This window comes from Sorex fumeus, unplaced genomic scaffold, assembly GCF_029834395.1.
Source record: "Sorex fumeus unplaced genomic scaffold, SorFum_2.1 ptg000034l, whole genome shotgun sequence".
In the NCBI taxonomy this organism is placed as follows: Eukaryota; Metazoa; Chordata; class Mammalia; order Eulipotyphla; family Soricidae; genus Sorex; species Sorex fumeus.
The window spans coordinates 17,537,911-17,553,825 of record NW_026606091.1 but is presented as its reverse complement, the minus strand read 5'-3'; the positions used below and the strand labels follow the sequence as shown (position 1 = coordinate 17,553,825).

Sequence of the window (15,915 nt, the reverse complement as noted above, 5' to 3'; positions counted from 1 at the left end):
AAATCTCTTCTATAGCCATGTCCACTTGCCGACATACCAAATTCCACAGGATGGGTATGTCGTTCCCAATATTCTCCCTTCCGAAATCCGACACGCCATTTCGTCGGTAAAGAAACAAACAGCACCCGGCCCAGACAAGGTCAGACCTGATCACCTGAAGAACCTGCCGTCAGTACTCATCAATACACTGGCTCGGCTCTTCACTCGCTACCTGTCTGAATGCAAGGTTCCGTCCCAATGGAAAACCAGCAGGACCATACTACTGTTCAAGAAGGGAGACATCCATGACATTGGCAACTATCGCCCGATCTGCCTATTGTCTGTCATCTACAAGTTGTTCACTCGAGTCATCCTAAATAGGATTGGCAGAACACTAGATGAAGGACAACCATGCGAGCAAGCCGGGCTCCGCAAAGGATTCAGCACCATCGACCATATCCACATGATAACCAAGCTCATTGAGATTTCTCGGGAGTTCAAGATGCCGCTCTGTCTAACGATCATTGATTTAAAGAAGGCCTTTGATTCTGTTGAGACGGAAGCGGTCATTGAAGCCCTAGCCAATCAGGGCATTCAAGCCCAATACATCAGGATCCTCCGTGAGCTGTATTGCGGATTCACTACCAGGATCTCACCATTCTACAAAGAAGTGATCGTTGATGTCAAGAGAGGGGTGCGGCAGGGTGATACCATTTCACCGAAACTCTTCAGTGCCACCCTCGAGAACATCATGCGACAACTGGAATGGGAAGGAATGGGAGTGAAGATAGATGGTCGGCAACTACACCACCTCCGCTTTGCTGATGACATTGTTTTAATAACACCAAACATCAGCCAAGCGGCACAAATGCTGGCCGACTTTGACCGTGAGTGTGGAAAGGTAGGACTACAGCTGAATCTTACGAAGACAATGTTTATGAGAAACAGCCTTGTTCCTGACGCCCCATTCGCTTTGAAAATTTCCATGAGTTCACTGAAATTGATGCTTTTAAGTAACAGACTACTAAGTTTGTTGTTGTTTTTCATCTCCTTCCAAAATGTGAGTTTTTATTAAATACACATTCTCTATATATTCTAATTTCTAAATAATGACATAAACCTATATAATGACATACATAATGACATAAAAATATAATAAATATTTTCTAATACTTCTGGTTAATAATGGAATAATAAAAAAAGCAAAACCCTTGATAATTAGCTAATTAAAGCATTTTTCAGACTTTCTTTTATTTATTTTTGTTTTATGATCCCCAAAAAAAGCTCCAAAAAAGCTTCTGGTGGAACTTTTTTGGGGGACAAAAACAAAAATAAAATAATGTCCAAAAAATGGCATTGCACACATTTCTAATTTTGATGTGAGTCACACAATTTCTTTCTTGTGTGCATTATATGAGCATTTTTTGTTCCTAATTCAAGTGTAGTTTTGTGCTTTCTGACTTACACCCCACTAGAGGGCACAAGTGAATAGTCAGTAAAGCATTTTCTTGTCCCCCTTCCACTCTTTTATCCAACACTTTTAAGAAAGCAGTTATATTATCATTGCGTAGTATCATTTTTTAATCATAAATTGACAAGTTGCTCTTTACTATTTACAGGTTCAATGGTTGCAAGTTTTCCTCTTAACTAAATTCAATAGGAATCTAAAATTAAAAACTTTCTTTTATTTCTGCGGTCCTTTTGTAGACTTAACTGATCGTAAACAGGGAATTCTGTTGTGTACATACCTAGCTAAGGGTGGGAAAGAAACACTGATTTTTTTTGGTCTCAGACCTAATATTGTTAGTAAATGTCGTTTTTTTCTCCGTCAATTTAATACCATGCTTTCTTCATTTTGTGCTTTTAATTGCTGATTTTAGCATTTAACATAGTGTCCAACTATAGTGTCCAGTGATCCTAAGACAACACAGGCTGTGATGTGCCTTACAGAGAAAATATACATGTTAGATTAGATTTTCTGGCATTCGCTGTAGTCATTTAGTGATTTTTAGCTATAAATCTGTTGGATAAAGTGCATTTCTACATGAATCATAAAACAGGGTCATGCATTGCTAATTGACAAAAAATGTGACCAGACTCTGTATTTGCCACATACAATTGGGGCCACAGGGGAAGCCTTATGAGACTGAGAAAGAACCTCATATGTGCCATGACAGGCTGCACTTCAACAAAACAAGCAGTAGGCCTAAGTTTCTGTTTCCCTCCAAAGAATTCTCTGAGACTGTCCTTGGCAGAAGGGCTGGAGCGATAGCACAGCGGGTAGGGCGTTCGCCTTACAAGCGGCCAACATGGCCGACCCGAGTTCGATTCCTCCGCCCCTCTCGGAGAGCCCAGCAAGCTACCAAAAGTATTTGATATGCCAGACACAGTAACAACAAAGTCTCCAATGGAGGCGTTACTGGGCCCGCTCGAGCAAATCGACGATCAACGGGAGGGCCTTTACCTTACCTTTACCTCCTTGGCAGAAGCTGGAAATTCCCTAGACGCCTCTAGCCAGTTCTATGATAAGCAAGATATCTCTGGGCACAGCAGGTGGGCATGACCAATTAGCTCACAGATTTGTGATTGCTTCATGGAAATTCTTGGGAAAACTGCCAATGTTGCTTATGTAATGATAGGCCATCTAATGTTCCCTGGAACTAGAGTCGGGGTCCTTGTCAAGACTCCACTGCGTTGGATGAGACTTGGACCCTAGTTCAAGCTTGCAATAAAGGTTCCTTTGCTTTTATATTCTCATTTGTGGAACTGGTGTCTCTGTGAATGGGAACCCCAGAACTCAGGTATAACAGTCTATTATAGTGCTTTCCTTGCATACAACCAGCCCATCTGTGGTGTTGTGTATAAAACACCACAGATGGTTCCCCAAGCACTGCCAGCAGTGATCTCTAAGCAGGCCCTGTTCACCGCTTTTATTTTTTTGTCTTATGTAACATTTCTTTGTTTATTTGTGAAGCTGAACATTCCTTCATATGTTCATTCTCTATAATAATCTTACTGTAGTTAAGCCTGATGCTGGTCTACTCTCCCTTACTTTATGAACCACCATATGATATTTTTTCCCCCACTTACGTAAAAGACTTTTTTAAATGCTGAATTTTAGTTACTTTAATTGACTACACTTATCATTAACTGTTTTACTAGCAAGATATCATTTTCCTGGCGTGGCTGCTCCCTGCGGCTTTTAACCCTGGCTTGTCCCCTGGGCATGGTCTCTCTTGCAGGTAACATTTTTATATAACACTTCTTATTTCCTTGTCCTATGGAAAGAAAATTTTCTTAAATTATATGCTTAAATAGGATAAATTAACGTATTATTTCTGTTTATCTGGGGGATACCTCAGGGATTATGTGTATTAGATCACTTGTTGAACTATAAATGTAATTAATTATAAAGACCCTTTGTAAAGAAAGAAAAGGAAAATAATCAATATTGCCAAAGTTTTGATCATTTTTCTTTATCTCATGTTGGTGTCCTCTGTATTCCAGCCTGTACAGAGATCATTTGTCCATTCAGGGAACCAGTACTAACTCTGGTTAGTTATAATGGGATATTTTGGGCTCACCATCAAGTAATTTTGATAAAGGCCAACAATAACAGTAGGCAGGCTGAGGTCAGAGAAATACTGAAGTAGGTACGGCACTTACTTTGCACACAGATGACCTGGGTTTGATCCCCAGTACCACAGTTGGTCCCCAGAGCCTGCCAGTAATGTTCCCTGTGCACAGATGGGTGTGACCCCAAAACCAAACAAACAAACAAAAGAGAGTAGGCAGGATTTTGTTACTTCCACTTCAGAATAGAAGAAAAACACATTTGTACAAATTTTCCAGTTTCTCAGATTCAAAGAAAAGTTTCAGGAGGTTTGAGGGAAAACATTTTTAAATAACCTAATCATAAAATGGAATTTTACCTAATTTTAACAAATACATTCTTTTAAGTTCATATTGGTAATATCAATTCTAGTTAAGCTAATGTCATGGAGATTTCCAAGAAATAATATAATTAGCATCATATTTCAATCACATAAAGCAATACATGATTGTATTTTTCAACAATATTTTCATGGAGCAAGTTTCCTTTATATATTTAATTTTTTCTATGTTACAATTCTTCAGGGAAGAATGGGATGTTGCTCAAATACAAATAAATAAACAAAACATGGTCAATAAACTTCAGTAGACTATTTCCTCCTCCTCTTTCAGACTGTCAGGAAACCTCATGCCATCATTGACCAAACTCTACTGGCAGCAGTGTAGGATGGAGAAGTCAAAAATAACAAGGCAGAGATTGAAGATTCTTGAGTGAAGGGGTTACTTCTTTATTTTCAGATTTTTCTTTACCTTCCAGAAGACCAGTTTCAAACAGGTCATTGTAGTCTTACTTGCTTGTAATCTTAGAGCAGGAAACAACACATTAGATGTTACCGACAGATAGTCTCAAAGAAAACCTCCAAGTTTATGTTATAACAGAATAACAGAATTAACAATGGCCACTCGCATACTTAGTTTAATAACCATAACAACCACAATGGTAGCTTTCTAAATGTTTGACATAAAGATGATACCTACCTCTTTTATGTACTGTGTTCCCAGACTCACTATGACTTAAGTGGATGGCACATTGGTACCTCCTCCTTCATGTACCTCTTCTTCAGGGAGGTATTACCATAAAGAGTCATACCATAAAAAGTCAGGTATCCCTAAACAACAGAAATCTGTCAAGAACCCAGAAGTATGGAATACTAGGAAGACTGTATTCCTTTAAACAAAAGAAGATTACTAGATAGGAGATTACGAGATCATATGATATTAAAAACTAAATGAAATTTGGGGTCAGAAAGTACAGTGGGTGAGGTGCTTGCCTTGTATGCAGCTGACCTAGGTTTGATAGCTGGCATCCTAGATGGTCCCCTGACTGCTACCAGGAGTGATTCCTGAGTGCAGAGCCAGGAATAAACCCCATCACCAGGTATGGCCCCAAAACCAAAAAAAAAAAAAGCTAAATGAAATTTATCAAAAACAAAGTCTATTTTTTAATGAGAATTATAAATGATGTCTTAGTTTAAATGCCAAAGTCAGACAATCAATATTCATAAAATGGTATCATATTTAAAAATTTTTTCCCCTAATGTTGAGAAAGATATGCGATCTAACTTTTTTATTTTGTTTTGGGTCACACTTAGCTGTGCTCAGGTTTTATTTCTGGATTTTGGTTGTTTGGTTTCTGTGTAGTGTATTTTTATTCTGTTATTTTATTTTAATTTATAAATAATACACTAATTTTAAGGCGACTTATTGTGAATCGAATAAACATGATAAATTCTAATCTATATTCCCAATATACCTGATTTATCTCTTTAAGAGGTTAGTTCTTACTTGCTATTTGATAATGTGATTGTCCTGTGGGGATTACATAGCTTTATTCATTTGATTATTTACTTTTAAGAAAAGTCCTTTGATTTTCAATATTAATGCATTAAGTTGCTACGATTTGCTCGAGCGGACCCAGTAACGTCTCCATTGGGAGATTTTGTTGTTACTGTGTTTAGCATATCGAATACATCACGGGTGGCTTGCCAGGCTCTGCCGTGTGGGCGAGATACTCTCAGTAGCTTGCCGGGCTCTCCGAGAGGGGCGGAGGAATCGAACTCGGGTTGACCATGTTGGCTGCATGCAAAGCAAACGCCCTACTGCTGTGTCTTTGCTAATAGTATAGATGAGTCCCAGAGTAATTAATACAATGGTCTCTGTGCCTTACTGGCCTTCTGAAAGAATACTTTTATGCCTTCAGTAAATATACCCTAGGTTTGCTGCCATGGTAAACCTGGGGTATGTTGATTGGATAGCAGGAATATGGATTGTTACATGGTATGTAGAACTCAACTCAGCATGTAATGACTAAGAAGAATTTCAATTCGAAATCTTTGGTTCAAATGTGAGCACCACAAAAAAAGTCATTTCCTTTATGAGAGAACAGGTGGGCAGAAAAATACTTTTAGATGTTTCCTATTTTATTTCTGTTCTGTTTTTGTTTGGGGGTGACACTTGGAGGTACTCAGGGAACCAGATGCGTTGGGAATCAAACCCAGACCTCCTGCATGCAGTGCATATGTTCTAGCCCTCTGAGTTATGTCTCGGACCCTTTGTTTTCTATTTTGTGAACTTAAAAGCACCATATCAGGTGACATGCACTCATGAACTGGCCTATATACATGATAGAGATAGCTAAAAATGGATAATTGAAGAATTTTCTATTTAAAGTGTAATAGGGACAGGAGCCATGATACAGCAGGTAGAATGCTTGTCTTGCATGCAGTTGACCTGGATTCAATCTCTGACACCCCATGCGGTTCCCCAAACCTTCCAAGAGTGATCCCTGAGAGCAGAACCAGGAGTATGTCATGTTGCCCAAAACAAAAGTTGCCCCCCACAAAAAACCCAAAACAATAAAGTTGAATAAAGATATTTGACCAACCCTATAAAAATACTTCTGAACAAAAAGTGAGAGGACAAAATATTTATTCATTTACTAAATTATCTCACTGCAACATCTGCTTTTAGTATAAATGATAATCTCACAATTAATCAAAATTAAAATTTTGATACTATGCAATACACGTAAGGATGTTAATCTGATATCACAAATGTCAGATGTTAGGCTGGAGATAGTATAATGGGTAAGCCACTTGCCTCGCATGCAGCCAACTGGAGTTTGATCCCCAGTATCACATAGTGTTGACTGAGCACTGCTAAAAGTGATTCCTGAGTTCAGAGCCAGAAGTAACCCCTGAGCATCACGAGGTGTGGCCCCAAAACAAAACAATATAAAACAAATGCCACATGTCTCCTAAATATAACTCCAAACCTCTATTTTTATTTCTTAAAAATAGCAGAGAAACTAAATTCCATAAAGTTTTCAATTAAACTTGTTTTTAGTTTTCTAAAGATTCCTAGGCTTCCGAGGAATGAAATTTAATTCTTTTTCTAGATGAATTCTGAACTGACTGTGGGCTCTAGAAACACACGGCAAAGGCATTTCCCTCAGGCAAGGGGAAACAAAGCTTTCACCATCACTTGAAATTTTCAGTCTCTCACATGTGATCTATATTCTGTTAGAAATGATCCATTTTCTTCACATGTGGTGTCAGTGTATTGTTAGGTTTATTAACAATATTTTACTTCTACACAACAAAACATTTTATATAACCTAATATAAAGGTGAATACAAAAATATCTAGAATAATGAATTATGCATTACAGTAATTGTACTCTCACACCTTCCTATGAAGTCCACATTTTTTAGAAAAAAATATATTATTGCATATGAAACCGAACAGGCACTTCTGAGTCAGCACATTCTTACTCAAAACAGTATGTACAGTCCGATGAGAGCCAGAGTGTGCTCTAAACCCACTCTCGGGGGTTCGTGGTGAAGGTCCCAGACATACAGAAATATATTTACAAATCTATGTCACATCTCCTGGAAGAGTCTTGGTTGTTTGCTTGGCGTCCATGGATGAATGTTCTCTCTGCTGGTTAAGGGGAAACAGCACATGGATGAAGACGAGCTGTGCTAAGCTGCTTCTTCAGCAGAGCAGTCGATTCCTGCGTAGGTAAATTTCTCATAGAGGGTGGTGTTCACGTAGGTCTGGAAGAACAAGAATGGATCAGAGACACTGGATTCCTCGGTACTGCCTCTGGTAGGGTAGGTGCAGCAACTGACTTCCTTAGGTTGATCAGATCAATACTCAGTACTTGCAGTAGATTGTTTTGTCTTTCATTTCGCTGTTGTTCTTGGTGACTTTTCTCCCTGAAATGCATCTCAACTTCTGCAAGTGAGAGCACATGCTCTCTCTTTCCTCAGTCTCAGAGTTTCTTTTTCTCAAGGTGTCTCACTGCTTTTCCTGAGGTTCCCTAAGGGCACCCTCTACCCCCACCCCAAGTGAGTGCACACTCCTATGGTTTGATTAACACTTGGGTTTTGATTACCTTCAAAATTGAGTTTCCTAACCTTGATTTGTGATTTCATACTCCAGAATCATATAGACAACTTACCTTCTAGAAATTTTCATAGAATTCCTGTCCCTCCCCCTAAAAACTTAACACTTAGGCTCTGATGATTACTAAATCATACTTACTACTTGTTCTTGGTCACTCCTACCTAAGTGTTACTTCATCTATCAAAGTACGAGGTATGACTAATGAGACTCTAACTCAGGTAGGCTATGAGATATTGTTCTACCATATGTAAGTATATATTTATAGAAGTCTTACACAACTCCTTCAAAGCTGGGGCTGCATCTTTTATGCCCCTATAATACCCATCATACTCAGAGACAGTGACTATATCAAAGTTTTTTAATTAACCACACCAGGCACATGATGTTTCAAATTAAGGAGGCCCTGCTCTGAGAGCCATACTCACCTTTCGTTCTTCTAGCATCCTGTTTAAGGACACCAGTATTTGGGCAAATGAGGGTCTTTCATATGGCTTCTCCCGCCAGCATTGTCTCATTAAATCATACCTTTGGAAACAAAGAGTAAGGAGTTAATTTGTATGACAGTCTGGTTTTTAGTCCTGAGAATGATCAGTATAGCGAATGGGAAAGAAAGAGAAAATAATCTAGCTATTCAACACATCATTAATCTCAGCCAGCAGAAGATGAAAATAGGATACCTCAGAAACCTGCCACCTCTCTCCATGGTCCTTTCTTTTCCCAGCATAACTGATACCTATCCTGGCTACAATTCTACATAATCTTGTTCTCACATACTTTGATAATCCAGAAATTACTGAATTGAATTTCAAGGATATAATTTCCCATGAAAAACTATATCTTCTAAAATAGCAGTGTTTCATTGGGGTAATAAATGAATTCAGGCTCACATTTATAAAATTTCACCTACAGCATCTTTTTGGGAGAGAAACTAATAGAAGTATTATATCCACTAACATAAGCTAACAAAAAATACTTAAGCAGATTTTAAAATATGTTTGTGTCAAGTACCATTGATTCAACATGATATAACCCTTAGGTATACAACATTATAACTTGATCTCTGCATATATTATATTATGATGCTCACCATGCAACAAGTTCCATTCTCCACAGTGAAATAAATCCCTCTTACCCATCTAACTCCCCTTCCCCTAATCACCAGTCTAATCAGTCAGATTAGAAAAAAATTTCTGTATCTGATAGTTTATTCTCGTTCTGTTTGTTCATTTTGTTTCTTTATATTTCACAGTGAAAATATAGTATTTATATTTTTGTATGAATGCTTTTGCTTAGTGTAACACCCTCAAGGTCATACAAGAAGCAAATGAAAAATTTCACATTTGTAATAGTTACTCAGCTATTAGTCAAGTATATATCATATACATTTCATTGTGTTCATTCTGCATGTAAGCATTTAGATTGTTTACATATCTTGGCATTTTAAGTAATGTGTGATGAGCACAGGATGCATATATATATTTCAGATTTTTTTAGTGTTTTTGTGTCCTTTAGATAAACAACCAGAAATATAATGGCTGTATCATATGGTAGTTCTAATTTATTTGAAAAATCTCTTTACTATTGTCCCTAATGGCATACCTACCTTCCCACCAACTATGTACAAAAGCTCTCTTCTGTCCACATCTTTTCCAGAACTTGTTGTTTGCTTATATATTTTATAATAACCACTCTAACACATGAGATATATCTGTGATTTTGATTCGTATTTTTCTAATAACTTGTAAGTGCTAAGCCTCTTTCTATGATTTTTCTCTCTACATTTTATTGATCCAAAGGAAGCAGCTATTCAGATCCTTGCCAACTTTTAATTAGATTTGAATGAGTTATTAATATAGCACAGCGGTAGGGCGTTTGCCTTGCATGCAGCCAACATGGCTGACCCGAGTTCGATTCCTGCGCCCCTCTCAGAGAGCCCAGTAAGCTACCGAGAGTATCTCGCCTGCACGGCAGAGCCTGGCAAGCTCCCCGTGACGTACTTGATATGCCAAACACAGTAACAACAAAGTCTCCAATGGAGACATTACTGGGCCCGCTCGAGCAAATCGACGAACAACGGGAGGGCCTTTACCTTTACCTTTTAATATTAACTTCTGATGGACTGGAGCGATAGCATGGCGGTAGCCTTGCATGCAGCCAAAATGGCTGACCCGAGTTCGATTCCTCCACCCCTCTCGGAGAGCCCAGCAAGCTACCGAGAGTATCTTGCCCACACGGCAGAGCCTAGTAAGCTACCCGTGATGTATTCGTTATGTCAAACACAGTAACAACAAAGTCTCCAATGGAGACGTTACTGGGCCCGCTCGAGCAAATCGATGAACAACGGGAAGATAGTGACAGTGACAGTGATTAACTTCTGATATGTATGATTTGCAAATATATTCTCCAATTCAGTAATGTTGTCTTTCATTGGAATTATGGTTAATAACGTTATAGAGAGAAGCCCTTTAATTTTACATAGTCCCATTTATTTATTTCTGCTTTTGTTTCCCTTGCTGTTGGATTGGTATTGAATTCACAAAGACATCAAAAAGTCAATTTCAAAGAGCTCTCCACCTGTACTTCCATACATATATACATATGGTTTATATATGTGGTTTATATGGTATATAAACATATAGTTTATATGTGGTATATACATGGTATATAAATATATATGTGATTTATATATAGTATATAAGCACTGTATAAGCAGTGTCCTCCCATTGTTCATCGATTTGCTAGAATGGGCACCAGTAACGTCTCACAGCAAATTGTGAGACTTGCTGTTACTGTTTTTGGCATATCGAATACATCACAGGGAGCTCGCCAGGATTTGCCATGTGGGCAAGATACTCACGGTAGCTTGCCGAGCTCTCCAAGAGGGGTGGAGGAATCGAATCTGGGTGGGTTGTGTCCAAGGCAAACGCCTTACCAGCTGTGATATTTCTCCGGCCCATATAGTATATGTTGTATATATATATACACATATATATACATATATATACATATATACACACACATATATATGGTTTCACATCAAACATTCCATTCATATCCTGGCTCAGGACCATATGCAGTACTGGAGACCAAACAGAGGTCAGATATATGCAAAGTAAATTGCTTAACCACCTGTGTTTCCTCTCTCTCTCTCTCTCTCTCTCTCTCTCTCTCTCTCTCTCTCTCTCTTTCTCTCTCTCACTCTCATCTTGTTCCTGACTTCCTAGATTCTTATGTGTGGGAATCCTGCACACTGCCTCACAGTTTAGAGAATGACCCTGTTACAGAGGCTCTCTGGGGTCTCCAGAGCGTGTGCATGTGCCATAGAGCTACACCTCACTGTGTATTTAACAGATAACTCCCTTATTACTCAGTTTCCCAAAGAACATGCAGGAGGAAAGCTAAAATAAAACAGCCTCCAGTGTGAGACCTGACTTACACCTCATCATCGCAGTTTAGGGGCTTCTCCAGCCTGTAGCCCTGGGGCAGCTTCTCATAGAGTTCTGCACATGTCATTCCGCAGTAGGGGGTGCCACCTGGAAGACAGGACACGGTGGACACAGTGCGTATGTGAGCTGCCGCTGCTGCAGCAGGCGGTCACTCTACCCCCAGCCCCTCAAGCAAGATCCTAGGGGAGGGCCAGGACATGCAGAGTGTGAGTGAGCAGCAGTGTGATTTGATGTTTGTGCAAATCCCCTGTATAGCAAAATTGGGCTGACCCTTATGACCACACTGGAGAGTGGTCAGTGCTTCAGAGGAAAGAGCCACCACCAGGCTCCTTAGTGAAAGCTGCTCCTCATCCCTAACCTACCTCATCCCAACTTATCTTTTGGGTCACTGAAACACACCATTTCCCTAACTGGAGTCTATTGTTCTATTATGCAATTCCTTTTGTATTTCTAATATTTAGTTCACAATTTTAATTATAGGAGCTTTTGCAGGAAATGTGAAAATTATTCTAAAAAATCATGAAAACATTATTTTAAAGAAATCATTAAAAACCATGGAAATATATATGTATATATTTTTTGCTTTTTGGGTCACACCCGGTGATGCTTAGGGGTTACTCTTGGCTCTGCACTCAGGAATCACTCCTGGCGGTCTCAGGGGACCAATATGGGATGCTGGGAATTGAACCCGGGTCGGCCACGTGCAAGGCAAATGCCCTACCTGCTGTGCTATTGCTTCAGCCCCTGGAAATTATTTTTTAAAAAGCATGAAGAGTCATCCTGCCTGGATAAGTCTCCCAGCCATTATTTTTTAGCAGGCAGGGTTTTTAACGTGGGATCATGGCATATGTGAAATTTGGGATTTGGGTATGCACATTTGCACATGCTATTAAATGACTTCAAAAATATGGCTCCATATTATGCCATCTTAAAGGGGAGGGGAAAATTGACATAATCCTATTACATCTTTGCAGAAGAAGAAAATAACTATTATAAAGTTCATAACTACTGATTTGTTAGTATAACATTCACCTATGAGACTTTTAAAAGGAAATAAATAAGAAGGTTCTCTGTCCCACCTATTGCATCCACAGATTACAGTAAGGAAGGTTGGAGGGTGGGCATCCCCTGTGCCAGGGGTCTGACCTGGTAGATGTACATACTCACCTAAGCTGACAATCTCCCACAGTAACACTCCATAAGACCACCTGAAACAAGGGACAACGGTGAAACCAGTAACCAACTAAAAAGAGTGACCTATTTTCTGCTCCCAAAGCCAGGGTGACTGGCTCTTTGCCAGAAGGGAACTGACTTCTGGTTAGACTATGGTTCTGAGGTCAGGTCCATGCACACAGCACTCTCTGATCTTTTAGACCCATGGGAGGATTATAATAAACAACTGACATAAATCCCACACTCACTTTTGGCACAGTATGAGGTGATATTGTGGAAAGCAGATGAAATTTTAAGCTGCAGACCTATGATAAAGCCTGTGTCTGGCACTTAGCATGTGGCTGAATGACTTGCCCAACATCTTAGTGTACACTTTTAAAGGTGGGAGGGTTCACTTCTTCCTAAAAGTTATGCAGAGATGATGTGAGTGTGAGCACAAAAGGCACACTGTTTAGATGCAGGAATTGTGATGGATAAGGTCCTAGGAGTGGTGCTTCATCCCTTTGTATCTCACTGTTTTCTTCTTAAAATAGGGGGAATGGGGCAGGATAGTGGAACTATCCCTCGATCCCACCGTTACGTGGGTTTGTCACTGAGACCATATGCAGAGATGGTCCCCAAAGTCTGCCTTCAATGTTTTACACCCCAAATTTGTCCGCACCAATACTTCATTCATTCTACGAACTCACTTCATGGGCTTAGGGATTCACTTTCTTCCACAGAAGACCGACACATTCAAGCTTCCCTTTAAAACCCCTGTCAAATATTTATTTTTCTGGAGGAAAACAGTAGGTCATTAAGAAGAAGCTACTCACACATCACTGTTGGTTGTATAGACACTGTAATTCAGTGACTCGATGGCCATCCAGCGCACTGGGAGCCGACCCTGGAGGGGATAGGTAAGAGGTCAGTGTCAGTTAGGTTAGATAGGACCATTCACCAGGTTCACCAGTTGCTTGTAGTTGGGGTTCCTTCAAGGTCTATGGGGATTTCACAAAGAATGACCAAAATGAAATTGTTCTGTATATGCCCCTCCCATATGTGTTTTTTCAACTCTAAGACATGTCAATTGGGTAGGTTCCAGTTACCTCCAGGTGACCCCACAGAATTTTTGTGTAAGAAGAACTACAAAATGTGTGATGTAGAAAAAGCCAAGGTTATATGCAAGCACAAGCTATGTCTGGAGGAGAAAGGTGAAATTTCCAGGTAGGGGATGTTTGCACAAGGTCCTCTAAGATGTGCAGTTATCAAGTGCATGTGGAAGGAATGATCATCTCAGGTGAGCAGAGCCATGTGCATGTATGTGAGCAGAAGGAAAAGTTGCTCCTGGCCCATGAGTTTTCACTGGGTTCAGAGATAGGATCGATGACAATTTGGGTACCTTGACCTGATTCCCTCCAGGATATCCCCATATTCTTGGCTTACTGAGTCCAGACTAGGAAAAAGGAAATGGGGACTCAACATTGAGAAATTTGGATTACTGCCCTAGTTTCCTCAAATCTGCAATGATCCAGGTCCCCTTGCATTTGCTCTGCAGTAGAGGACACAGGAACCTTGTTGGATCATGGGAGATTCATCTTCCTGCCCCAAACCCTCAATCATGGCATTTTAGCCCACAGAAGCTAATGAATGGATGAGGCAAAGACATATGTACTTAGGGGCACTTTTTCAGCTCCTCTGAAGCCAGTCCTCCCTTCCACAAGAACAGCTGTGCTCTGGGTCACAAGGATAATGGACAAGTGTGAGCATTTTATAGCCCTCAGTGATGGGTGCTGTCTGTACCTCTTTCCTGACCGTACATCTAAAGTGAGGTTTGTACTTGGAAGTTTAAATACCAAAGTGTCCTTTCTTACTTTGACATCTTCACTTTTCTCCACACACACACACACACACACACACACACACACACACACACACACACACACACCCTCCCTTCACTCTCGTTAACCCAATCCCCGTCTCCCACATCCCCAGTTTCCACTGATGTTAGATCTCTCTGCCCCATCACCTCTAAGGAATTGAAGGAATTGTCTACATGTTCTGTGCTGTGTTTGCCATCCTTTATGCATGCTCTACTAGCCTACCACTTAATCTCTCTTAATTATCGATTTCTGTGCTTACTTTCTCATTTTCCTCTTAGCTGACATTTTGGTATCTATTCACTTCTGTTCCCTCTGTTGTCACCTTGAACTCGGGGCTCTATCATCTCCTGCTGATAGCCACAGGCTCTGCTCTCCTCTCCTGGTCTAGTTTGACTACCCAACAACCTGTTCTCAACACAACAAATAACTCTACACAGCAAATTCAACTGTGTGTTTCCTTGTTTTAATATTCTTTAATGCCCCTATTATCTTTACATTTTCAGATGCTTAGCTGGAATACATCCTGAGCTGGAATTTTCACAAAGCTCTCACACCCATTTCCCTTTCCAATCCTGAATTTTGTTTGATTTTGTTTAGGGGACACACCAGCAGTGCTCAAGGCTTACTCTTGACTTTGTTCTCAGGATGACTCCTGATGGTTCTCAGGGGAACCATATGTGGTGCCTGAGATCGAACTTGGGTTGTTTGCGTGCAAGGCACATACCTTATTTACCATACTATCGCTCTGGTCCCACCAACTGAATTTTTACTTGCCCTCTTTTATGCATTACATTGCAGGCACATTGAATCACTTAATTCCCTAAGGTTTTGCACTTCCCTTTTCTGTTAGGCTCTATTTATTGCACCCTCCAAATCATCTGAATAAGTCTTACATCTCCAATAGTATATACTGTAAAATTGGTGATGACTTGCTGGAGGAAAAGGTAGCTCAGACAGAGAAGGAAACACCAAGTAAAGGGTGCTGGGAGGACCCATTCAGGTTGGGAGCTGCGAAAAATAGACTATAGACCGAACATGATGGCCACTCAATACCTCTATTGCAAACCACAATATCCAAAAGAAGAAAGAGAACAAAAGGGAATGCCCTGCCACAGAGGTGGGGTGGGGAGGGGAGGTTTAGGGGAGTGGGAGGGATACTGAGATCATTGGTGATGGAGAATGGGCACTGGTGGAGGGATGGGTAACCGATCATTGTATGACTGAAATGCAAACATGAAGGTTTGTAAGTCTGTAACAGTACCTCATGGTGATTCACTAATAAATAGATAAATAAAAATTCTCAAGTGCAAACACTTCTTTTAAAATTTCTGATATATTTATGAGATCAAACAGGTTATATCATATATAAGTAAAGTAAGTAAGTAAAGGCCCTCCCGTTGATCATCGATTTGCTCGAACGGGCCCAGTAACGTC

General features: G+C 40.0%; 1 protein-coding gene across 2 annotated transcripts in view; it reads right to left on the bottom strand.

Moving 5' to 3' along the window:
* Window positions 1-6,537: 6,537 nt before the first annotated feature.
* The window catches only part of TEK (TEK receptor tyrosine kinase), a 121,060-nt gene continuing 111,682 nt past the window's right edge, over window positions 6,538-15,915 (bottom strand). The window contains exons 19-23 of one of the 2 annotated variants that reach the window (XM_056117103.1): window positions 13,435-13,505; window positions 12,614-12,654; window positions 11,437-11,533; window positions 8,426-8,525; window positions 6,538-7,648 (exon numbers count right to left, since the gene is read on the bottom strand). In XM_056117103.1, coding sequence (XP_055973078.1) covers window positions 7,574-7,648; window positions 8,426-8,525; window positions 11,437-11,533; window positions 12,614-12,654; window positions 13,435-13,505 — 384 coding nt within the window. In that variant the 3' untranslated portion in view covers window positions 6,538-7,573. The remainder of the gene's footprint in view (window positions 7,649-8,425; window positions 8,526-11,436; window positions 11,534-12,613; window positions 12,655-13,434; window positions 13,506-15,915) is intronic. The other variant, XM_056117104.1, reaches the window with a different exon arrangement.